The 26,230-nt window shown below is 35.6% G+C and overlaps 1 protein-coding gene across 2 annotated transcripts in view; it reads right to left on the bottom strand.

Moving 5' to 3' along the window:
• Positions 1–2,639: 2,639 nt before the first annotated feature.
• The window catches only part of CCDC102B (coiled-coil domain containing 102B), a 114,280-nt gene continuing 90,689 nt past the window's right edge, over positions 2,640–26,230 (bottom strand). For both annotated transcript variants that reach the window (XM_042809153.1, XM_042809154.1), the window contains one exon: positions 2,640–3,256. In XM_042809153.1, the coding sequence (XP_042665087.1) occupies positions 3,167–3,256 (90 nt within the window). In that variant the 3' untranslated portion in view covers positions 2,640–3,166. The remainder of the gene's footprint in view (positions 3,257–26,230) is intronic.

Below are 26,230 nucleotides of genomic sequence, written 5' to 3'. Positions count from 1 at the left end.
TCTAATTACAATCAATTGGCTTCTGAAGTGGCTTTGCCTGTTCATGATAAAAGCAAGCAACTGAATTACATCTTCACTAGAGAACGGTTATTTTTGTTGAACACCATGACAATATCTCTTTAAATAATCACTGATTTTTAGATCTTTTTTGTCAAGTTAGACAAATTATTAATGTGTTTTTGATTTCGGTTGAACAACATTCCTTACCTTCTCCTTGGAGTCATACAATAAATGTTCTGTTCTAGTAGAGGGCATCAAAGAATCTCTGCAGTGCCTGAGAAATTGTTGCTTAGTGGTATATTTTTAATTTAGTATTTGAGGATTTTTCCCATTAAATTGAGGAAAATAGGTTCACGTTACCCTTAGATGAAACTTTAATGTGATAAGATTTATGCACAAATTCATTGAGGCAACAGGAGTTAGAAAATAGAGGTAGATATTGTGGAAAAAAAAAATATTAAATTTTTAATTTTTTAATTAAAATTTTTTTTTTAATTTTTTTTTTAATTTTATTTAATAAAGTTAATTAAACTCCGATATCTCTGTCCCTCCTGGAGACGAAACTCAGGATTGTTCAAATGCGCTTAAAACATATTCCAATGTTCACTTGATGGAGCAGAATAAGAACACATCCTTTTGAAATATATGTCGAAAAGTGTTTGCAAAATACTCTAAAGGGAAGCTGATACATCTGTCAGAAAAGAAGCATTTTATTTAGGAAGGAGGATGTATAAGACAACATAAGCCTTATTTCTATATCCACTACTAGATGACCACTAAAACTTGTTAATCATTCTTTCCTATCTCTCTAATCTTTTAAATGTTTTTGCACCAATATGAAATAATAAAAACATTTGTTGCTTTAACTAAGATGTAACAGAATTTACCAGCTGTGAAAGTTATCTGTAGATCTTTCTGTATTTATTATTTGTTTGTTAAACTAATTGACATGCAATGTACACAGTATCATCTGTTTAAGAGAATAACAATATGATTCTATTTATTAATTTATTTTATTTTTTCTAGAAGCATTCCGCTATTTTAGACACCAATCATTCCCTCTGAGAGATTGAGGGTGGCTCAACGGTTTGAAAACAGATCTAGAATAAATTTTCCTGATAATTTTTTCAAATTTTATCCTTACTGACTTTGAGCCAGTCCCTCCTTCTGCACAAATATGTGTCTTCTCTCTCACCAGGGGAATGTGAAGGTGAATGGATGGGAATATCATTACAGAGCAAATATCATAGATGTATATTTAAGATCAGGAGATATTCTAGTGTTATGACAAAAAGGTCATAAATCAACATTCTCTGACATTCATAACTGTAGGGAAGGCAATTATGTGTTATTATTTCTTGGGTTTCTTTCAAGTGACTGATTTACAGGTATGCTTCTTCACAGAGACCTCTGAAGTTCTCTGTGTAAGTAGTTGCTGAAATAAGTATGTTATGCAGTTAACAGATGCTGATTTAGCTGAATTTGCACAGGGAACAGGGAGAAATTATAAAAAAACTAAAGTGATTTGTCAGATTATTGCACTCTTACAATAAAACTTAAGCACCACTATTAAAAAGAAAGCACTTGAAAGTAAAATATGGTCAATAAAGTGATTACAAAGAATCATGTGGGATACCAAGCGTTTCTTCATGAGAAAGAAAACATACTGCATCATTATTCTGAAATACACATTCTAGAATAGGTCCAGTGATCTATTTATTGCAACCATGAGCACTGGAATAGCCAGGTATATCACGCCAACTGTGTATTATAATACAGTGAAGTGAAGGACAAACATGTACTAAAGGTTTATGCAGAATGCAAGTCAGATCAGCAGAAAGTAGCTCCTAGCTATTTAACTAGCTGTTGATTTCCATCAATATCCTTATTAGTCAGGCAAGCTGTTACTACGATGATGTTCTCCAGTATCAATTAAGCATTATTTGTTTTTCTTTCATGTTTACAGACACAGAGGGAAGGATAAAATCTTAGTTTCCTCAGTAACTCATGGAATTGTTTGACTTGGCTTTAGCCATAGATAGTACTGTAGGCTTAAAGAAATTTTACTAAATTGCTGAAACCCTAGAGTTTTATCTCTAAAAGACCGTTATTTCCAATGGCTTGTCAGAGACAACAAAAACTGTTTGTCTGTAGAAGTTAGATAAAAACTTTCATCAATAAATTGTTTTCTGACATTAGTATATTTTCAGGTGTTTCAGTGCAACCATAGTAGTATATTTGGCTATTACATCATTTAAAAATCAATAATTATGCACATTTAACTGCTATGGCCCACACTAACATTTTCATTACGTTCATTACATTCGTTATGTTACACAGTGGGATGTCATGAAGTTGCTCTAACTCCAGCAGCTCACAAATTCCTAGGCAAAACATGATTCTTATGTAATTGTTAACCTTTCATGTTTTTCATTCACAAATTTTATAAATCCTTAGACACTTAAATCTAATCAAAATTTAAATGAGACACACTGTATTCACACCAATTTCCACAGCAAAGATACTAACTATGGAAGTAATAATTCTTTTTTTCTATGGTCCTACACAAATTCAATAAAAAAAAAAAAAAAAAGAAAAAAAGAAAAAGCAACTACAAAAACAATGAAGCAGATTTAGAAGGAGTTTGCAGTAAATTAGTAGGGAGAGAAATGTTAGATTTAACTACAACATGTTACTCTGGCAGAACTAGTGAAACTGAGAAAAAGTTATTTCCCATTGCTGTATGAAAAAAAAAAAATAAAAGAAAGGGACAAGGCAAAAAGCACTGACTTCCATTCCAGACTCACTGTCTTCACAGAACCAGCTATGAAACTCCCTCCTTTGCCATGTAAATTGTACTTTTTTTTCCCCAAAAATTAAATTATGGGCTACATCAGTTAGAATCCATCTTTTGCTTTAGAAGATGGCAATTAAGACAAAGGAGAAGGAAGAACAAACTGCAAAATATTCTAAGCTGGTGAACAATGACACATTTCTATGGTCCTTACTGAAAATGTCAAATACATAGAAAAAGTGCATGTAGTGTTTCAATGTATGCTGCATGGACTTCCACTATTTAATTTTCTCATAAGTCTTATGAAGTCTTTCAGTATTTTGCCCCTTTATTTCCTGTTAGCCTTGTTGTAGCAGGTAATGTCTCGTGTCTTCATTCGCTGTCTTGGTGGAATCTCCAACAACATACAAGGAACTTTGCCTGGTCCCAGATTCTGAGCTCATTTTCTTCTGTCTCTTTAATCTGAAATGAAATTGTTTTTTTTTTTTAAAAAAAGTGATGAGAGCACTAGGTGGAAAAGCCATTTCAACTTTAAAACAATTGCAGATCAAATCTCTTCTAAGAAAACATTTCTGGGGGAAACCTGTAGAATTTAGATGAGATGCAGTCTTACAGTATTGTTAACTTTTAGTATGGCCTGGATATTTTTCTATTGATTCTTCAATTGAAAAAAAAAAAAAGAAGTTTTTAGAGCAATTACTTGAATTGTCTTTCACAGGGAGAAGCAGGCTACACTTGCTTGCTTCCCTTCTGATGATTCAAGCCATTATTTATTGATTGACAGTTCTGAACTGCAATATTATTGATATTCAGTATACATTTACTGCAGTCACATCTGACTCCTGAGTTGCTGGTGTTTTTTTTCTTTTCTTTTCTTTTTGCTCTTGTGTGTGTGTGTTCTATTGGAAGAAAGGAATGTTGGGAACAGTGCAAAAGATCAAAGATATTTTCAACCTCTCATTTCTAGCCACCAGTTCATTGCAAAGGCCTCACATTACACTAATAACAGAGGGGAGAGTTTATTTACAAAAACATGACCATTATAAAATTCATCATTAAAATATGGCTATACTAAAAATATATCAGTTTTTATAAATCTTCTTTTGATAGACCACATTCTCAATAACAACTTGTATCAGAACAAGAATATTCATTCAAGTTGGGCACCAAAAACATCTGTCAAAACTCAGAGCACAGTATTCAATAGTTCTGCACAGAACAACAGATTTATCAAGACTTACAAGCTCAAGCATTATCCAGTGTAGCTACACTACAAGCCAATTCAAGAAGATTGCAAGTAAGAGCAAATAAATTCTAGCAGACCTAAATTGTTTCTTTTTGTTACTACATAGGTCACTCAACATGGTCACTCACATAGGCCAACTCAACATGGCTTGTTTTAACTTTGCTGCTGCCACTGCTGAAGTACCCACTGCCTCACTGTGCTCACAGTCCCTTTTCGGTCTCCATAAATGTTCATCAAGCATCAATGAATGTCAATGGGTGACATTTTTCCACATGGAGGAATTCAATTACACATTTTCCTCTGTACGCAATTCCATGTTTGACACCAATTTGTCAGACTACTCCTCTGCTGCCATCTGTCAATGCAACAAAATGTAAGGGAGTACTGGCTGGAAGGTTCAACCTCTACTGCCATAACACCAACACATACCTCTGATGTCACAAGCCAACAGGATAAAATAGAAGACACTACTTTCAGAGTTTCACTTGTAATTTTTATCTCATCTGTAATTAATCGAAAATTTCCTGTGTTTTAAATTTAAAGGTATACATCTCAGATTCTGTCCATATAAATCTCTGCACTTCCACTGAAATTCTATCACAAATTTCAGTGCAATTCCTATGGTTTTTTTTTTTTGTGTGTGTGTTTTTCTTACGTAACTTGATCAGGCTTTCAGAAAAGGAAATTCACAACCCTTGTGATTGTTCTTTATTCTAGGAATTTCTCTCAGTCCCTGTCAGTGAGAAAGGGTCAGTCATGCTACTACACATAAACATCTAACAATACGTCATTTGCTTAGAAAACATGTTAGGTAATTATTTAAAAGAAAAACAAAACAGCATCACGTCTAAAAATTAATCTGTGTTAGGCAAGCTTAGTATAAAGCTTGTACAAATGCTTGTACTAATGTATTAAAAAAATCAGAGCTATTTTTGCAATGTGATTATGTACAATGGCACTGTAAACATGATGCTACTGTCTACTGATGAACTTGTCACTGATCTTTACAGATACAGTCTAATTGATAAGCAGTACATCAGTAAGAGTCAACAGCTGGTCAATAATTCTTCACCCTGCTGGATACACAAGACTAGGCTGATCAGAAATTTAGCTGTCCTGAGTGAGTTTCACAGGATTTTTAAAAACAATTTCTTTGAAGAAGTATTCCTTTCAATTACTTCAATTTCATAATGTCCAATAATAACTTTATTAAAAATTCTAGATAAAGTGTTATTAATTACTCCTTATTATTAAAAGTACCTGTGAATATATTAGTGCAATTTCATTATTTTTCCCTAATTTTCTATTCATTTTGCTAATCTACAATATTTTAATATAATCTATCATCACTAAAGCTAGCAACTGAAAGAGTTTTAAATTAAAGAAACTAAATATATCTAAAATATATTAACCATAGTGAATAAGTATTGGCTTACATTGTTCCCCTAGGAACACATACTACATTTTTAAGGAAAATCATGTTACTTATTTGTAAGTATTTCTTCCTTAAATTAGAAACACTTAGTCTGGTGCTTCTGCATGTACTATTTATCTACCATCTGTAAAACAGAAAGAGAGTTTCATTCTAACTTCTATTTCCTAATAAAATTGATACAGCAGAGCTACTAATCAAGACAGTCCATGAGTACATAGATTGGTATTTCTGAATGTTATGCAAAAGAAGACATTCTTGCCAGAACTCACTAGCAATTAGATAATTTTATTTAAAACAAGTCCCAATCTGTAGTGAAGCACAACATTAGAATGTCTATTGACAAGCTAACATATAAGAAATTCCAGTCATTTACAGATGGGTTTTAAGCAGTTCTCAAGCCTAAGCACACTTGACAAGACATAAGTGGAGCATATGTCAGAAGGATTTGACTCAGTTATTCTACTCTGTTTACATAACATAATTCCTCCAAGCAGTTATCTGCTATTGTATCTTCAATACTTGTATTATTTGCATTATATGTGACAGTAGTAATGAAAAGCCTAAGGATTCTGTGTAACTATGTGCTCCGAAACATGGTCTACTCCTGTAGAGAGATGCTGCAATGAGGTCAAGACAGTAGCAACACAATTATCAAAGCACAAACTTGTATTTCTATTACTGTTATTTCCAGTATACTAAATTCTAGAGCTTATACGTAAGTAGGCAATAATAATAATAATAATAATAATAATAATAATAATAATAAATATGTTTAAGAAGAATTAATTCTACCAGATTTTACACCACAATAACAATAAATGGTTAGAGCTTTAAATTTTCCTACCTTAACATTAAAAACATAAGTATACTAAGGATATGAATGTATCAGGGGTCACCTAAGGCAGGTCTGCACTACTTAACTTCTCATAGAAAAGCACAGGCACAAAATCGGTATGGAAAGCTATCCATGCTAACAGGCTAATGCAAGAAGCCTCCTAAAACCAGGGTGAAATGTTCTCTTCATATACCTATCACAATTACTAGGATGTCTGGAGTTTTCTCATTCAATTTTTCTAATCACAGAGAGATTCAAGGCTTGTGAACTGTGAGTTCTTGTACATCTGCCTTCTGTTACATTTTTAAAGGTGTCACAGTATTGGAATTGTGAACATTGTCATATTTCCTGACAGTTATTTGTATCACCTACATGTACGGTTAAAAAATAGAAAGACCTAACACTGTACTGCAATATTTTACTCAAAGAATCCCAGAGTCGTACAAAAACATTGGAAGGAAACAGTGAATGAGGAGGAGGGAGGATTGTTACTATATTCAAGAACAACTCATTATTCTGTGTATAAATTTAGCATTTAAAAGAAAAATACTTCTGCACAACAACATATATTTCTAGAATATTACATTTTTATTAAATGACTGATACCTTGTGAATTTAGTAAAGTTTCTGTCTGGGGTATGATTATGAGAGCTGTTCAATTTACATGTGGTTTATGGGTAGAAGATGCACCATAAATGTCAGAGACTTTCCCAGTTTATATTTGTTTCTTGTTTTAATTTCCTATCTATTTTCAACAGAATCAAACCGAGCTGTGTTGTGTGAATAAAGCTGAGAAGCTAACAGTTCAGCAGCAGGTTGGTAGCTGATGGCATACTTTGATATCAAAATTACTTTAAATGGGGAAAAAACACCACAAACAAGAGGACAACAGAGATAAAGGATAAAGGAAAACCTGTCCTTAGAGAAAGAAAGGAGGAGGAAATGTTACTTTGCAGCTCATCCAAACATTGACTGCAGACATAGTAGAATTTACATTGCACGTGAAGGATACGTTTTCAGAAACATCATTAAGAGTGAGTAAGAGAAATCCTAATGATATTTTATACAAATATTTATTCAATTAATATTTCTAATTAGCAGAAAAGTTTCTGTAAATATTTTTTATCTTACTTAGCTATTATTCACAACTCTCTGTCTAAACAGAGCAAAGTATTCAATCTTGCAGGTGGTTTGCTGCAGACTTGGATAAATCCAATTAAAACATGCAAAAAAACCCAAACAACAACTTAGAAGTCAGACTGGATTAAAAAAAATGAAATCAACATTTTTTATTAAGAAAAATATGGAAATCTTTCCCATTGGTAGCCTGTACCAGCTGGCCTTGACAACCTGGCACCCCAGAAAGGATGGAGCAAGAAGTTAATCTCTTGCATTTCTCATTCACATGGTGTAAACAGAGCCAAGTGAAGTAGAAACCACTTCTGCTCCAGTGTGCTGGTGCTCCCTGAGGCAGGCAGGAAGCATCTGACTGCACTTGGGCCCATGCAAAGCATGGTCAGCTCTGCAGTTGTGTGAGCAGTTTATAAGGCCAGAGGAGAGTGAGTCAAAAGACCTTTGTACATGGAAAGACTACAGATCTGTGTTCAAAATTATTGCCTAAGAGGGATTAAAATTGTGGAAAAGCTGAACAATAAGATGAATATGCAACTGTGGTAGTAAAAAAAAGGGTCAAAATAAAATGTATGTCTTCTGAGATAAAGCAGCAGAAAACAGCAGAAGAATACAAGGTGCTATCAAAGTCAGCTAAATGCTCTGGCTTATAAAACAGGCTGCATACCATATGTCCACCAATATCCACTACAACAGGAACATTAAGAAAGCTATTAAGATAGTGGCCCCATTGTGCTCAGGTATGCAATAGCATATGGCATATTTCCTGCTTCACTGTGCATTTTCTTCCTCTTGTTGTTCAGCATCACTAATTTAGAGCTCAATTAATATACTTTGTGCATGTATTTCTCTACAGAATATTTTAAAATTAAAATTAAAACTGCTTAAAATTAATAAATTTTTAATGTATCTGTATTAAGAGGTATTAAGAAATAGAACTTTTCCCAAACTTCATTTAACTGGTAGAGATAGAGAAATAATTTTAAGGTAGATACACATCATACTAAAATTATTACTAATTACGTCCTTACAGAATTTGCTGTAATGGTGCTGCAGTGAAGCACTACAAAGTTGTTGTTGGCGTTAGTCAGTGAAGACTTCTCAAGGAAAACGGGGTTATATCTCCGAAGTGTGGACTAGAGGAAAAACAGTAACTGACTAATGTAGCAGTGATAAAATACAACCAGAAATACAAACTGAAAATTTTTCTCTACCTATATGTGTGGAGAAAAAGAGGGAAATGAAGAAGCCTGAAAGCCTTTTGTCCTTCATGGATATTTATATCAAAAACTCTGAAAGCAATAAAAGAGTATCACAATTGTCATAAATAAAATGCAGATCATTTGAGATATACTGTTTCTTTCTGTAGTGTTTACAAATTCTGCATGCCCTGTAGCATTTCCAGTGATAGCAGGATTATTAATCACAGAATCACCAAGGTTGGAAAAGACCTTCAAGATCATCCAGTCCAACCATTCACCTCCCATTTTGGGGGAGGTGCCTGATGGAGGAGCCTCCTGATGGAGGAGCCAATGTCACTCCAGTCTTCAAAAAGGGCAAGAAGGAAGACCCAGGCAATTATAGGCCAGTCAACTGGAGGGGAGCTCTGCGGAGAGGGACCTGGGTGTCCTGATGGATGACAGGTTGACCATGAGCCAGCAGTGTGCCCTTGTGGCCAAGAGGGCCAATGGCATCCTGGGGTGCATTAAAAAGAGCGTGGCCAGCAGGTCGAGGAAGGTGATCTTCCCCCTCTACTCTGCCCTGGTAAGGCCTCATCTGGAGTACTGCGTCCAGTTCTGGGCTCCCCAGTACAAAAAAGACAGGGACCTCTTGGAAAGAGTCCAGCGGAGGGCCACAAAGATGGTGAGGGGCCTGGAGCAGGAAGCTTTCCTGGAGCATAGCTTTCCTATGAGGAAAGGCTGAGTGAACTGGGTCTGTTCAGTCTTGAGAAAAGAAGACAGAGGGGACCTGATCCAGGTCTATAAATATCTAAGGTGCAGGGGGCAGAATGGCAAGGCTGGACTCTTTTCAGTGGTGAGTGGAGACAGGACAAGGGGAAATGGCCAGAAACTGCAGCATAGCAAGTTCCGCACAAATGTGTGTAAGAACTTCTTTACAGTGAGGATGATGGAGCACTGGAACAGGCTGCCCAGAGAGGTTGTGGAGTCTCCTTCTCTGGAGATGTTCAAGACCTGCCTGGATGCCTACCTGTGCGACCTGCTGTAGGTAACCTGCTTTGGCAGGGGGTTTGGACTCGACGATCTCTGGAGGTCCCTTCCAACCCCTACAATTCTGTGATTCTGTGATTCTATCACCAATAGTTCTCACCGATCCAGGTCCCTCACCATGTCTAAATATTACTTGAACGCCTCCAGGGTCAGTGACACAACCACCTCCCCGGGCAGCCCAATCCAGTGCCTCTCTTTTGGACCACTCTTTTGGAAAAGAAGTTTTTCCTAACATCCAACCTGAATGTCCCCTGGCACAACTTGAGGCCTCTAGTCCTATCACAGTTACAGGAGAGAAGAGGCCAGCCCCAGCTTGCCACAGCCTCTCTTCAGATAGTTAAAGAGAGCAATTAGAATAGGATAGGATAAGAAAGGATGGAATAGGTTGGGATTGGATGGGATGGGATGGGATGGGATGGGATGGGATGGGATGGGATGGGATAGAGTAGAGTAGAGTAGAGTAGAGTAGAGTAGAGTAGAGTAGAATAGAATAGAATAGAATAGAATAGAATAGAATAGAATACCTCAGGTTGGAAAAGACCCTAACGATCATCAAGTCAAACCGCAATCTAATCATAGTACCCTAAATCTAACAACGCTCTCCTAAATCATGTCCCCAAGCATCACAAACAGCTTTTAAAGACATTCAGGGATGGTGACTCAACCATCTCCCTGGGGAGCCTATTCCAGTCTTTCCTGAACCTCCTCTTCTCCAGATTGAACAATCCCAGCTCCCTCAGCCACTCCTCATAAGACTTGTGCTCCAGACTCCTTAGAGTTGCCCTTTTCTGAACTCGTTTGAGGGCATGATGTCTTTCTTGCATTGAGGGTCCCAAAACTGAACACAGTACGGAGGTGTGGCCTCACCAGTTTTGACTACGTATTTCTTTATTATTTTTCAATTATTTTTCCTCCTTGAAAATCATGTACAAAATAGGATTTTTGTAATTTTATTTTTATTATGAGAATTTTTTTTTGTTTTGGCATATAAGTATATTGGCTCCTAACTTTCAAAATTCTTCTGAGTATGAATTTCCCTCTTTTGTTTTTGCGTATTATACATTAGAATGACCACCTAAAAACTTCCTAAATGATTACTTGTGATATTTTCTCTATCTTGAAACAAGACAAAATACATATTTTTTTCATCAAAATTGCACTACTGCAAAAGGGAAAGTTAAGCTTTTTTTTTTTTTAATTCTCAGATAATTACATATTTCTGCTTGGTTGACTTTGCATAGTAGCTACTTTCTTCAACTGTATAGTTTAGAATCTGAACATGCTGTGGCATGCATTTATCAGAAAAAAAAAAAACAAATTGCTTTTCTGAGGAAAATGCTTCAACTTGAAAGAAGAAGAGATCCATCCACTCTCTTCTCAGGAAAGGAAACAAGGAATAATTTCAGATTTTAGAGAACTGACAATAAACTCACGACTTTTCTGACTTTGATTTTTGAATAACTTAAACCTTGAATGAACCAAAATATACATATAATCTTGTTAAAAGGGAAGAATGCAGAAAAAAGTATGTTTTTCACAACATCTTACAATGCGATTTCACTACCTCCATCCCTATTTATGTCTCATATAGTTGTACCAATAAATATATAATTTCTTGCATATTATAATAACAGATCTGAAAATGTCCTCGTATTTGAATACAAAGCATACTTAAGCTTCTTTTTTTTATTGTTACACGTACAGTAAGGCTAAATAAAAATCCTTTCTGAAATTGTTCTCTGAAAATCGCTGTGATTGACATTCATATCATAAGCACTCAAAATTTAAATACCTTTAAAAGTAAAAATTGAAAAAAAATGTCAGAAATATAGAATATTTATCAACTTATAGTTCAATCTGTTTTGTTTTATTTTTTCATATGGTCGGATTAACACAAAAAAAGCCATGAACTTTTAGATAAAAAACTCCTTGTTAAAAAACAAACTAAAGCCTACCTGGGAAAAGTAGATGTAAGTAGATATGAGACTTATAGAAAGGTAGCATGAGACTTATTTGTGTAATGTACACTAATGTCTCTTGACAAAATGGCTTTTGGCTTTTCTAGTCCTACAGAGAATATAGTATTAATAATATATACATTTAATTTTCCTCTGTGAAGTGTAATTTATATGGAAGACTCTTTTTTTCTTTTCTTTTTTTCTTTTTTCCTTCTTCTTAATAGCTATTAAAAAAAAAAAAAAAGGATAAGGCAGTACACTTGCAAAACCTCTTTTCCCATTCTTATATACATTAATTCACTTTCTCCAGTATTATTTTCAACTACATAATCTTCAGACCAATGAAAACCAAGATCATCTTTCATCCCAGTAATTACATGCTTGCTAGCTACAATTTAGTTCCATTTACCCTTTCAGAATTCTTAACTTTTAACAGTTGTTCAATATGCATCTTCATTACTTCTCCTTTATTTCTTCCAGGTATAAGAAGTAAGAAGTACTCAACTCTGTAGCTCTGTAACTCTGATATTAACTTCTTCTTTTTTTTTTTTTCCCTTATCCACCTTCTATTCTTGCCTAAATTTATCTAGAAATTTGACTCCATCTACTGTGTCGTATCTTCAGAACCATGACAAGTCATTTCTTTATGTACTTTTTTTTTTTTTTTTTTACTTTGATAACATTACACTAATATTTAAACAGAAAATGAAGTTCTTCTCAAAATAGGGAAAATTAAAAAAAAAATGTACACTTAACAAACTATTTAATTCCTGAAAAAAACTACTTTCAATGCGGTATCATCAAATGTTATACTTCCTACATGCAATACTTTGTAAAGACACTAGCATAAATTGCTTTATAGCCACAGAATGAAAAGTATATGAGAGCTTTGGGAGGCATGAGAGAGTTCTGCAATACACCATGTCTTGCCTTGGACCATTGCCCAAAACACACTTCATTTTTGACAGGATTACAGCCTGATATCTCTTGAGCTGTCTGTAGTAGAAACAAACACCGTGCATCACTGCAGTACTGTGATTACAAGCTCTGCAACAGCAGAAGCAGTTATTTTTAAACTTGTAAGGTTGAGAGATAGAATGTGAGCGTGTTCACGGCAAGCACTTATTCTGTCCCCTTTTACTCCTCCCAGCTTCAAATTCCAGCATGATATAGGCTGCTATCTCACAAACTGCTAAAGATATCATGCAGCTAGAAAGCTATCTAATAGGAAGTTCAAACCTCAGCTTTCAAATATCACAAAGCACAAATCTCTATGTTTTGTAACGTTTTGGCTACCGAAATCATGTGGGAATTGACTTGAAAATAAGTAAATGGTGATTGTAATCTGCTGATGTTGAACATTCTGTAATCTTACAACCCACCATGTCTGATAAAATACTTCAAATGCTTTTAGGACAATTACCTTAAGTATGCAAAAAGCAGGGAAAAGCAGTGATTCCTAAATGACAGTAAAACAGAAAAAGTCAATGACACCAATGATTTATCTACCAAAGAGTTAGCTGACCAAATTTATATTTAGCAGATATCATTCGTAGTTTTGGTTTCAAACTGGAAAAATGAAGACAAAGAAAGGTGTCTCTTTTTCAAAAAGAATGACTTTTTCAGTAAGAAAAGATGCCTGGAATCTTCCACATCTCAATCATATCCATAATTTATCTAATTTGCAATAAAATTCAGGACTAGTTAACTTACTATCTGCAAACTCAATTGAAAAGTCTAATATTATTGTGACAAGGTTAGAACATCAGCTGGCTATTTTTCTGCAGTCTATTTTCTGGCAGTTCTTCAGCATCCAGACCAATTGTATCAGGAATGTTTGAAAATAAATCCCTGCTTAGTACTTTTAGGATGCTTTTATTGACCTATTGTTCAGCATTTCAGACAGCACATTTTGGAGCCAGTCAGTATGCTCTTCCTGAGAAATCTCTTAAAGCAGATTCACACAAATGAAACCTTCAATCATTTTCAAGGCTCTGTGCTAGACTTCCTGCAGTATGACCATGTCTTTCTTGTATTATTGTACTGGGAGTCCTGTCACTGGGCTCCACTGAGAAAAGCCTGTCCCCCTCCTCTTAACACTTTCCCTTCAAGAATTCAGATACATTAATAAAATCTTCTATGAGAATTCTTTTCTTCACAGGAAGCAAAACAAGATTTTTCATCGTTTCCTCACTGGAGAGATGCTTCAGTTACTTCACCATTTTTGTTATCCTCCATAACCTCTCAGATGACTCATCATCTATCCCCCGTTAGAGCTTCCCACATTCCCACTGTTTTCTCACATAAAGCGTAACTCTCTCCCTACTTCCATAGCCCATTCTTTCTAAAGAGGCTGTATCCAGCCATCGCATGGCACATGCGCCAGGCATGTGAGCCATCCAAACACATCTCCAGTATCTAATGAGATCACAGCCCAGCAGCCACACACACACATCAAATTCCTTGTGCATTTCCTATGCTATGTATACTGGTGTCCAGACACTTCATATGGTCATGCAGCTGTGACGTTTTCTCAGAAAAGGAATGAGAGTTTTCCCCTTTAATGTTGTCACATTAGCACTACTGATATGTTTCAGGTGGGTCTCCTGCACTGTTTTGTTGATTTCAGGTCTTTGCTGTTCACATCATCCCATATCCTCTAATACCAATGTGACCAGGTAGATCAGAAGCTACCTGGTGCCATAAGTCACTGTCTTTCAGCCTTTACCATGATGGGAGACTCCACTTCTTAACTTGGTAAACACAGACTCTGCATTGTCCCTCTTTCAGTAAAGTTGGAAGTTTAAGTTTTTAAGGTACAGGCATGGGGAAGATCCAGCGAATTTCTTCATCATTTATGATTCTGGGTAATCTGCACAGCTCCTTTGATAAGCAATGCAGTTTCACTACCAATATGCAAAGAAAGAGGGAAGGAGCATGAGGAGACATCTTCCCTCCTGTTGACCTCACTGAGAGTATCCAGATGTTTCTCTAGAGCTGCAGTTACCTTAGGATCTCTTTCTGGGTCAGCACATTGGCTATGTCAACTGCGTCAGTGTGGCTTCATCGGTGGCTTCAATGGGTGGTAGAGTGTGCCCTATGGGATATCATCACCATCGTTGAGAACCATTATGTACTTCTCAGCAAAGCATCTTGCCATTTCTGTGCAAAATGTTGCACAAACACTGCACTTATTTTTTTGTCTTTATTATTTGTGTTCTTCTGAGTTCAGTGCCATCTAGTTTTCATATAAGGTCAACAGCTGTGTCACGCTTAGCTAATCCACTGACTTCATGATTTCTAAATCACATTCATATCCCTCTCAGCTCTTTTCTCAAGTAGAGTCCAAGACTTTTTAATTCTCTCTTTCAAAAGCTACTTATCCATAAGGCTGTCAATGTGGTCTACCCGAACTTCAGAAAAGCCTTTGACACTGTCCTCCACAACATTCTCATGGAGAAGCTGGCTGCCCATGATTTGGACGGGCATACGCTCCACTGGGTGAAACGCTGGCTGGGCCCAAAGAGTTATGGTCAGTGGAGTTAAATCCAGTTGGCAGCTGGTCACGAGCAGTGTCCCCCAGGGCTTGGTGCTGGGGCTGTTTCAATTTAACATCTTTATTAATGACCTTGATGAGGGGATTGAGTGCACGCAGTAAGTTTGCAGATGACACCAAGTTGGGAGGGAGTGTTGATCTGCCTGAGGGAAGAAAGGCACTACAGAGGGACCTAGATAGACTAGATCAATGGACCAAGGTAAACAGTATGAGTTTCAATGGGGCCATGTGTTGGGTCCTGCATTTTGGTCACAGCAACCCCAGGCAACCCTACAGGCTTGGGGAGGAGTGGCTGGAAAGCTGCCTGATGGAAAGGAACCTTGGTGTACTGATGGACAGTCAGCTGAATATGGGCCAGCAGTGTGCCCAGGTGGCCAAGAAGGCCAATGGCATCCTGGCTTGTATCAGGAATGGAGTGGTGAGAAGGACTGGGGAAATAATCCTGCCCTTGTACTCATCATTGTTGAGGCCTTACCTTGGGTACTGTGTTCAGTTTTGGGCACCTCAGTACAGAAAGGACATTGAGGTGATGGAGCAGGTCCAAAGAAGGGCAACAAGGCTGGTGAAGGACTTGGAGAAAGGGGAAAGGCTGAAGGAGCTGGGGCTGTTTACTCTGCAGAAAAGGAGGATGAGGGGAGACCTTATTGCTCTCTTTCAATATCTGAAAGGTACTTACAGTGAGAGTGAAGTTGGTCTCTTCTCAATGGTGACAAGGGGAAATGGCCTTAAGTTGTGCCAGGATAAGTTTAGTTTGGATATTAGGAAAAACTTAACAGAAAGGGTTGTTAAGTACTGGAATACGCTCCTTAGGGAGGTGGCTGAGCGTGATGCAGAGGAACATGATTTAGCGGAGGATTATTAGAGTTAGGGTAGTATGGTTAGGCCATGCTTGGACTCAATGATCTTTAAGGTCTTTTCCAAGCTGAGTGATTCTAGGATTCTATGATAAATTTGACACATTTAGAAGATGAAGCATATCCAACTGTGGTTTTAGTATTTATCCACAAACATAAAAAACTGCATTTGTATCTAAGATGTAATATTATCAGTTCAGATTATATGCTGTTGAAGTTTAATTTTACATGTTTTGCCCTCAGTATTTTCTCTTTTTCTTCTGGATAGATTAGTTTTATTGCTGTTGATGTTCTTTTTCTGACTATCACTTTTCAATTATTTGCTATTTCATATCTCTCCATCTTTCACAAATTCCGAAGATGAAATATGTCAGACACTTAAGACACTTTGAAGCCTCTACTACCCATGGACATTGTTGCAATACCAAAAAAAAAAAAAAAAAGAGATGTTATATTTCTCTTTCTGGCATCAAACATTAGTACGTTATTGAACTAACATGCTGTGAAACTCTTCTGTGAACAGAAATAGAATCCAGCATTTTTTAATATTGTTAAATCAGGCATAACTTATTCCCTTTATTTCCAGAAAATTCACAGCAGGTGTTTTAGAAGTATCATTCTACTGGAATCAGAAATTACAGAAAATACAAAAGCAGATTGAAAAATTTTCTTTATGGTAATTAATGTAGATTTTAGGAAATTTTACAGGATTTTATAGAAGGTACATAATCCACATAATCATCATAAATGCTTTTCTGGAATAAGCATGAGTTTCTGTTTTGCACAAAATCAGTAGTACTGTCTCAAAGTTCAAGAGGAATGAGCACAGACTTTAGTCTTTTATATTTCAGATTGCAATTTACCTCTGTAACAGATGTGCATAATTAAGACTTCAAGGATGAAGCTGAAGTACCGTTTCACCTTTGAAACATACAGAGCTATCTTCACCATTAAATTTTATTGCAATACTAATTTGTTCATTATTTTGATGAATTTTACTCCTTCAGACAATTATCACACATTATATTTTATTTTTGACATGAAAGCTGGCCTAACAAAATCTCAAACTCTCCCTATTTCTCAGTTAAGAATTTAAGAATTTAAATCTATTAAAGTAGCACTGGAGTCCAAGAAAGCTTGTTAAAATAAGTAAAATTGGATGCATTAAAATTCTCTTTCACCTTTGCTATATGTGATCTATTTTAACACAACACATCTAATTTGGCACAAAATTTGCAGGATTGCTTCTCCAGCTCTAACTTTTCCCATCTTCACATTAGAACATCTCATTTTTCAAATCTTACAAATACCGCTTTGGCTGCAAGTTTCCTCTTTAAAAGGGGCCAAGACACTAGACTGTGAAAGTAGATCTTCTACATATTATGTATTTAATTAATCATTCAAATGACAGGTTGCCAGGACCTTCTGCAAAATGCATTACTGCTTGTAAATCTCAGCAGTTAATCATACATCACCTTCTAATTAGTACGCTTTCATATTACTTGCTACATTCTTACTTCTCTATTGTATTTCTTTGCTGCAGCTGTATCAATCAATTTCATAATTATTCTGAGTTTGTGAACTTTGCAACAAATGACAAACTTTCAGAGTGTTCAATTCTGGATAGAAGTAACAGTTTTTCCCCTAGCTCCCAAATGCAAGATTTTTAATGTTTCTGAATAGTTCCAATTTGTCTTTTTAAAACTAGAATGCAATATAATGCAATACAAGTATACACCAAAATTTAAAAATTGATTTCATAAATGAAATATCATTTCAGAAAATGAAACATCATCAAAAATGTATTACTGTGCATCAAGAAAGGAATCTGGCTTACATTTTGAAAAAATTTATTTCTTCAAAACCAAAATACTGCTCATCTGGTGTCCCCATATTCCCCAATAATCACAAACACAGACGTTTTACTGAAAAGTAATTTTACTACAGCTACAGTAGTAATGGGAAAATAGCTGATGTGTTTTCTCAGATTGTATTGCATGAGATGTACTAGAACGTTGATTGGTAATGGTGTTCAGTAGAGATCTGTATGAAGCCTCAAAAATCTTCTATGTCTTTTGTTAGCTGTTGCCTTTGAATGTGCCTCCAAAGTGGGTAAGAAGATCAAATCAATTTTAAAATATTTTCAAAAGCTAGAGAAAAATGAGTAACACACTTTTTCTGTCCCCCCTCCCTTATGTCAGTATTTGCACATAACAGTAGAAAGCTTTCAAGTGTGGAGGTAATGGATAACCAAGCTACCACCTTGAAAAAGGTGTATACAATAATGCAATCCTTAACTGTTCGGAAACACTGTTAAAAGAAAATATTTCATATATATGCTTCACATACTTAACTAAAATCCATAAGATAGTCTTTCTTCTGGTCTCAGGAATAAAATGTAGCTGAAATGTGTGCTGAGAAGTGATGAGTACATCTAAAATATTTAATTAAAGCTCTCGGGAATAAAGAACAGAACTACTGACACAGAAACTGACATGATAAATTATCTGTTGAGGAATCTTTAAGAAGTGGAAAATACACAGATGAGTACAGAGAAAATGTTTTAAAACACTTACTAGGACAATTAACTAATCTGAGCCATGATGCACATTAAAAACGCTCAGTATAAGGTCATCCACTTACTCTGATATATTCAGAAAAGTTGTAATTAAAAATGATTTATTTTATAATCAATATGCAAACAGTGTGGATCTTTAAAAAATTTGTTTTTAAAGTTACATTTTAAGCATACAATATTTTCTCTTCGCAGAAAAACATCCGACAGCTAAATTACTAAGCTAATTATTCTATTAATCATTCCAAAAATGTTATTTGTCTTTGATGACTAAACAATTTCAAGAAAGATCAATGATGCATTTTAAGAACAATTATGGTGATGGTCTGCTTTTTTTGAATCCTATATTTAACATAATCACCCACTAGTTCAGGTTACTTTTCAGAGTAATTTTTTGTAACAACACATAAGGAGCATTGTGTGTAATGCTGTGGACATCACTGTTATCAGTATCAGTAAAGTAAAACTAGACTAGGCTAACTGTATAGCTAAATCAGAAGTTTCTCTGCTGAAGTATAATCACTAACTTGGACAGCTTATCAACATCTAAAGCTTAAAGAAACCATTGAAAACTTCATACAGAGATACACGTTGCAATGTCAAACAATTTTCTTTCCATATTTAATTTCTAGATGTCACTACTTATTCCAATTTTGAAAATAGGTTCAATGTAGAGCATCAAGGATAAAGAAAATACAATTTATGCAATTATGAATTTAAATATTATGGAAGACTTTTTCTAAAACTGCAGAGAAACAGCATGCATAATGTTCATTTATTTTGCAGAAGCAAATATAGCTGGGATGCTGTGTATCCTTTGCATATGAAATCACAAGATATTCTCTTAGCAAAACTTATGTAAGTCTCAGTGTTGTCTTCCTACACTCATTTTATACATCATAACATAATCTCTCATGGTCATTGAAACAGTATCCTTGTGATTCCTTGCTGCCAACATAGTAGGTCAAATATTTTAATCTGTAGATTAAAGAAAATGATGCTATGGTGCTACAAGTTTAGAATCAATCAATTCCCACCATGTGAATCACTTCCCAAAATCTACTGATTCACAGCTCGTTAAATTTGTCACCTCCAACTGTGATAAATGCATAAATATATCCAGTATAAAATAAAATATTTAAATTAAATATCTTTTCAGGCTACTTATTATCTCTTCTGCAGTGGCAGCAGTATTACATGCAATACTTTACACTTCTGCTGGGGGGAAATAATCTTTTTTTCAGCAGACAACTTCGATATAAACCTTCAAACACAAACCTTTAGCAACTTTGCTGAAGTTCCAATTTATTATTTTTAAGACCTAATTTACTGTTTTTGCCTGCCTTTCATTTATAAAACTAGAATACACACTAATCAGATTTCATATCTTTTGGGCTTCTTATCTCAAGAATTTAGTTTGAAGCCACTGAAACTTTCACATTTTTGTGATTCCCTGAGTTGCAGAATCTGTTTATTCTTACCAAAAAGATCTGTTCAAACGGCTATTTCAAAAATTATTCTATGTATTTATCACTTAATGATGCACGTGAACTAACCTATTAAGTAATTTTAAATAAGGCTTTTTCATTTTCTTTTGTGCATATATGTCTAAAGAAATCTACCCAAATACTCATGGATGGCTTTTATCTAGTAAACAAAGACTGTGACTAAAAAAAAATAAAACTCAGAGGAATTAATATCTAAATGTTGACTGAATGGCAGTGTTTCATATCTATTAAGGAAGGTAAGGGTTCAATAAAATAAGATCAAGACTGTTGCCCCCTTCCTCCCTATAAGTGTTTAAGCAACTGATTTTTCATACAGCCTGAAAGCTGGACCTTATTAGCAAATGCCAAATTTCAACTTCAATATTTTCTGCTCTGCACTGTGTCTTCATCTTTTCTTCAAGTTAGAGGCATACTGCTAGAATTAGGGGCAATTGAAGAATGTCCACTACCTCTCCTATACTGATCTGAAAAAAATTGTGAGAATAATCCTTTCTTCTTCCCATCCCATCCCAGAAAAAAAAAAAAAAAAAAAAAAAAAAAAAAGAAAGTGAGGAAAAATGAGTGGAAAAGCCAAACACATCCTCTGTTTATGACATACTGTCACTTAGCAGTTACAGTAATGTCTGTACTGCCAATAATTCCTCCATTCAGCTTAATCAGCTTATTGCAAACTTTCATCGTTATTATTACCTAGCACATTAGGAATAAAGTTGTTCTCTCTAGTCATTAATTGACGCTGCTTGCAGCCTCAGTGACCTACATAGCAAGTCATACTAAAGAGAAAAGAGTTCTTTGTGCTGGTACTGTTTTTCTCATCATATTTGGAAATCCTCAGCAAGAAGAAATAAACTTTACATACTCTTAGAGTTCACCAAAGGAAAACAGGCAAACAAACAAACCTTCCTATCATTATGGCAAGCTGGCAGGTATTAGGGAAAGCTGAAAAAGTACATTTGTAGGAAAACAGCAGACTGCTGTGGAAAGAAAAGGAAGCTTGCAGAAAATGCCAGCTAAAAGTTTTTAGGAATGTCCAGCAGAAGTTGTAGAAGAGTGAATGATGCTGTGCATGATACCTTAGAATTTATCAATCACACACTTCACTTTTTATTTGTTTATATATTTATTTATTTTTAACAAGGAAATTACAAAATATTAGCTCATTGTAGTGAGGTCACACAGCCACATTCTTAGATGATCTACGAAGTAATTTAAACCTTTATTCTCAGAGATGTGACATGTTGTTCCACTGGAACAGTTTTACTGGAACAGGTTGCCCAAGGAGGTTGAGGATGCCCCATCCCTGAAGGCATTCAAGGCCAGGCTGGATATGGCTCTGGGCAGCCTGATCTGCTGGTTGGCGACCCTGCACATAGCAGGGGATTGAAACTACACGATCGTTGTGGTCCTTTTCAACTCAGGCCATTCTACGATTTTATGATTTATGATTCTATGATTTTAATGAATCTAGAAAACAGTCTGAGAAGCAAAATGTTTATATCCAGAGATGAAGTTCATTAATACCTCTAAATTATTATTTTTTGCTATTTGGAATGCTGTGGTTTGCTTCAGTTTTATTTATGTGATAGCTGCTGTCATTTCCAACATAGCAACCATGAATAATAGAAGTAGAATAGAACTGTTGAAGTATCTGGATTAAAAATAGCAGCTAGAACTACCCAGATAAATGTCAAAGAACAGCACAACTATTCCATTATTAGTATGTCGATTCAGCAAAGGATCAAATGAGTATACAATTAAAACAGTAACATATCTAATACTGTTTTAGATATAATACATGTGTATATGTAAGCATACATACTTTTTGTTGAGTTTCTACGGTTTTTATAATATCTAACGTATGTTATAAACATAGTTGTAGTCAGCATGTTATAAACATGCTGAGATTATAGCGTGTAGGATCCAATCACCTGGAAGTATATTTCAGACGTATGGAAATGTTGATGCTAAAGGTTACACTCTCAAATGGAGTAGGAAGGCTTAGAAGAGATTGGACATTTGTGTAAATAACCAGTCTGTACAAAACATTTGGAAGTGACATCTAAAGCTCTTAATTCCAAGATTAAGGCTAAACACAGTTTATTATGCAGATAGATTATTCCCAATCAACTTTCTGCATACATAATTTGTTAAGTGACTGATAGTATCCAAGGGGTGGGGGAAATCATTCCCCTAAAAACATGCAGGTTTAATTAGTATAGACACCTTTTGAAGAGCCATTGCAGGGACTGAACAAAGCTGTAATATCAAGCACAAAATCATTTTTGGAGGAAAGTAAGTGACAATCTTACATCTCGTTAGACAAAGTACTAATCCCACAATTTGTTCTGTTTATGATGTATCGGATTTTTCTAAAAATGTAAGCACTGCAATATCATAAAATAGAACTCTTTCAATTTAAAAAACTTTGATGTTTTATCTGACTTATGATGTGCATAGATCTTGGAGATCCATGATAACAATCCTGCCAAATTTGAAGGGCTGGGGCACTCTACTATAATGCGAGGCTGAGGGAGCTGGAACTGTTCAGCCTCAATAAGAGAAAACTCTAGGGAGACCTATAAGTGTCCTTCCAGTACCTAAAGTAACTCTTAACACTTTTAATTTTCAGGGAATGCAAGTACGAGCAATGTATACACAATTAACTTGCCCACCCAGAGGGCTACAGCACAGGCATAGTATCTTATCTCTGCTAGCACGTGCTTTCTCTGCAGTGTTGGGCTTCATACTGGTATGTGTGAATCCAGACCAAGCAAATAAGTCCAAGAAAGAGATGGAAGGTTATAGAATTATTAGTGAGAATGAACTCCACTGACTCTAACGGTACGATTTTTTCTCTGTCAGTGTATAGCTGAACACATATATAAGTTACAATTACAAATAACTAATTGTTAATAATATCAGAGCTCTAAAATGAATTTAATAAATGTAAAGTGTTGTGGTTCTGTTGTAGTTGACTTAGTACTTACTGCATGGGCCATGTTCTATAATCAACTATTTATAAGGATTTATATGCCAGATCCTTCATCAGTAATGAGCTTAATTTGACCAAATACTATTAAGTATCGTAATTAAGTCCTCAATAATGGAATTTGTTTCTTAGGCAATGCTGTTTTACTGCAACCCATTAGCCTGTTACTAATATATGGAAGTGAATTCAGAGTGCATAAGGCAGCACGCAGAGCTGGCAATGCTTTTCTGCATAGTGGTATTGCTATTCTGAGATCTGAATGCTGTTGCTTTTCAAATAAAATTCTGTAATTGCATACTAAACTTTAAAGTAGCAGAGAAAATAAAATAATTTTTCCAGATGAAAGACTCACATACATTCAGATTTATTTCTTTGCCTCTGCTGAGATTACTATAGTTTGTTCAGTAGTTTAGCAGATTAAAAGGATAACTACACCATGAATTTTGTCAATTTAAAGTACTACAGTAGCAATACTGCAACCAGATAGGGAAAAGGGAAAATGAAACAATTCTTTTTCTCACACAACATTTGCACAACTCTTCCTTCTATACATATTGACAATATTAGAGTTCTGGTAAAATGGAGTAAGAGTTAAACTGCTAGTTAAAACACCAGTACTACAGGGCTTCTATATGCACCAATTTTAGGCTCATTTGCTTTGGACTTCCAACTCTTGACTCACGTGGTCTTTTAAATTGCTTTGTCATAAGCTATTCATCCCGTGTATGTACAGATATTAGGCAAGACTGAAAAGTTGGAAACCAAAATCAACTGAACCAAAAAATCCTCAAATGAATTAGAGCAGCACTGAAATATGCGTTATAACACAGTATAAAATACAGGTGTGGTTTGGGAAAGATTATATTTCAGAATATATATTTGCTTTTAGAAAATAAGAAAACAATGGGCATCCTCTTTCAAGATCAACTTACCACCTTTGAAATCTGTAACTCACAGAATTAAAGAATGGTTGGGGTTGGAAAAGACCTTGAGGATCATCTCTACCATGGGCAAATACAGCTCCTACTAGAGCAGGCTGCCCAGGACCCCATTCCAACCTGGCCTTGAATACCTCCAGGTGTGGAACATCCACAGCTTCTCCGGGCAGCCTATGCCAGTGCCTTTGCACATTCATAGTAAAGAACTTCTTTCTAATCTAAATCTATCCTCTTTTAGTGCAATATCATTATCCCTTGTACTTTCCCTCATTAGGTGCACTCATTTGGTGCCACTCCCTGTCTTTCCTGAAGCTCACCTTTAAGTACTGGAAGGGCATTCCTTGAGCCTTCTCTACACTAAACAACCCCAAATTTCTCAGCCTTTCTTTATAGCAGAAATGCTTCTGCCCTCTGGTCATCTTTATGGCCCTCCTCCGGACCCACTCCAACAGTTCCATATCTTTCTTCCCAGAGCTGAATGCAGTGCTGCAGGGGGGATCTCAGGTGAGCAGAGTAAAGGGTAATTATCACCTCCCCTGACTTGCTGGCCAGCCCTTCTTTGATGCAGCCCAGGATATGGTTGGATGTCATAACTGCAAGCATGTGCTGCTGGCTTATAATCAGTTTTTCAATGATGAATCAACTTTGTCATTATCATTGTCTCATTCTTTCCCTTCTGATTTCATCAGAGGCCATATAACTGCATTTCATTACATAGTGCAAAGGATGTCATAGCTTCATGTCTTCTCCCCTGCAGATTACATGGGAAGAATGCCAAGATTTTAGCTCCCGTAATCACTTTAGACTTTAAGCCAGAGGAGGTCATAGAAGCTATTAAGAAACCCGCAGTTTTCTGAAATTAATGAAAAATACAGCTGTGCAATGAGTATAGTTTTATTTCTGTGTTTAGTAGATTAGAAAACAACCTCCTCATAACAATGGGAATTGCACTACAAATCCCCTGTGGACATCAGTTAAACTGTACCCATAAATGTTGAAAAGTTCTGCTCCAATGGCATAGCATGACTGAACAGCTCATAGACAATTTTTAGAAATTTGCCTGCATACATTAAAAGATTATTTTAACATCGATTTGCTTAAAGAACAGTTTATCCTTGTAGGAGTCATTATACCTCGATCCAATAATAAGGGTAATTATTAAAACCCTTTGCCAGTCACATGCGTATAACTTTGGCAAACTTCTGTGATAGAGACTGGCCTGGATGGCCTATGAGTTCATATGTTATGGGTCTGTCTTTTTTTTTTTTAGTATGAAGACAATAAGCAGAAGAATATTAAATTAACATGTTGGAAAGCTGACAGATATGGTATCCAAATGTACATCATACATTTCATAGATAGGATTACTTGTCATACAAGGACGTGTATGTCAGTGTACAGTATACCCAGCAGGGATTCCTGGGAGAAGGAGCATTATATACGTTTCTAGGTAAAATAGCACAATCTAAGTAAAGGAAAGAAGATTTGGTAAAAGTTAGGGGCGTCACAACACAGTTTGAGATATATCAAATACATGGAACAAAGTAGAATGCAGACATTATGGCCACGTGGATATAGTAGAGAGAGTAAGAAGGGATACAGAAATATCTATGTGCAGCATACAGACATCTTGCACAGTGTAACAGGAAGCATCTCATATTCAGTAGAGATCTTCTTTCTTTCTCAAACATATTACCATAAAAATGGAAATATATGTAATGTGAACACTACATTACATTACATTTTACATTAGTGAAATACATTCCTGAAGCAAGCTACTTGCTATTCAACCAACAGAATTGCCACTCCACAGCCTGCAATTCTACCTTTATGTCTCTATACAATATTTGTATCTTCTCCCGAGATTATGTGGCATTTTTATTTCAATTGCAGTGAGCCACGGATTCAAAACAGAAAGCAGCTTGGACAGGTACAGCATTACACCAGAGGAGCCTTTCTTTAAAACGTTGGTTTCTGGAGACATTATAGTGATAGAGAGATGCCTAAGTAGGTATATTGGACCATTTACATTCTAAACTAAACAGTCTAATTATTCTGTCCTTTGAACATTATACATACATATACAGAGATAAATATTTATCTGAAGCTTGTGCAAGGCAAACTGAATGATTACAGGAGCTGAAAAAAAGGGACTAATGATTGGAGAATGCAGTAGAACACAC

This window comes from Centrocercus urophasianus, unplaced genomic scaffold, assembly GCF_019232065.1.
Source record: "Centrocercus urophasianus isolate 14NV4802_14NV808 unplaced genomic scaffold, USGS_Curo_1.0 seq_11, whole genome shotgun sequence".
In the NCBI taxonomy this organism is placed as follows: Eukaryota; Metazoa; Chordata; class Aves; order Galliformes; family Phasianidae; genus Centrocercus; species Centrocercus urophasianus.
This window is presented reverse-complemented; position numbering and strand designations above follow the sequence as displayed.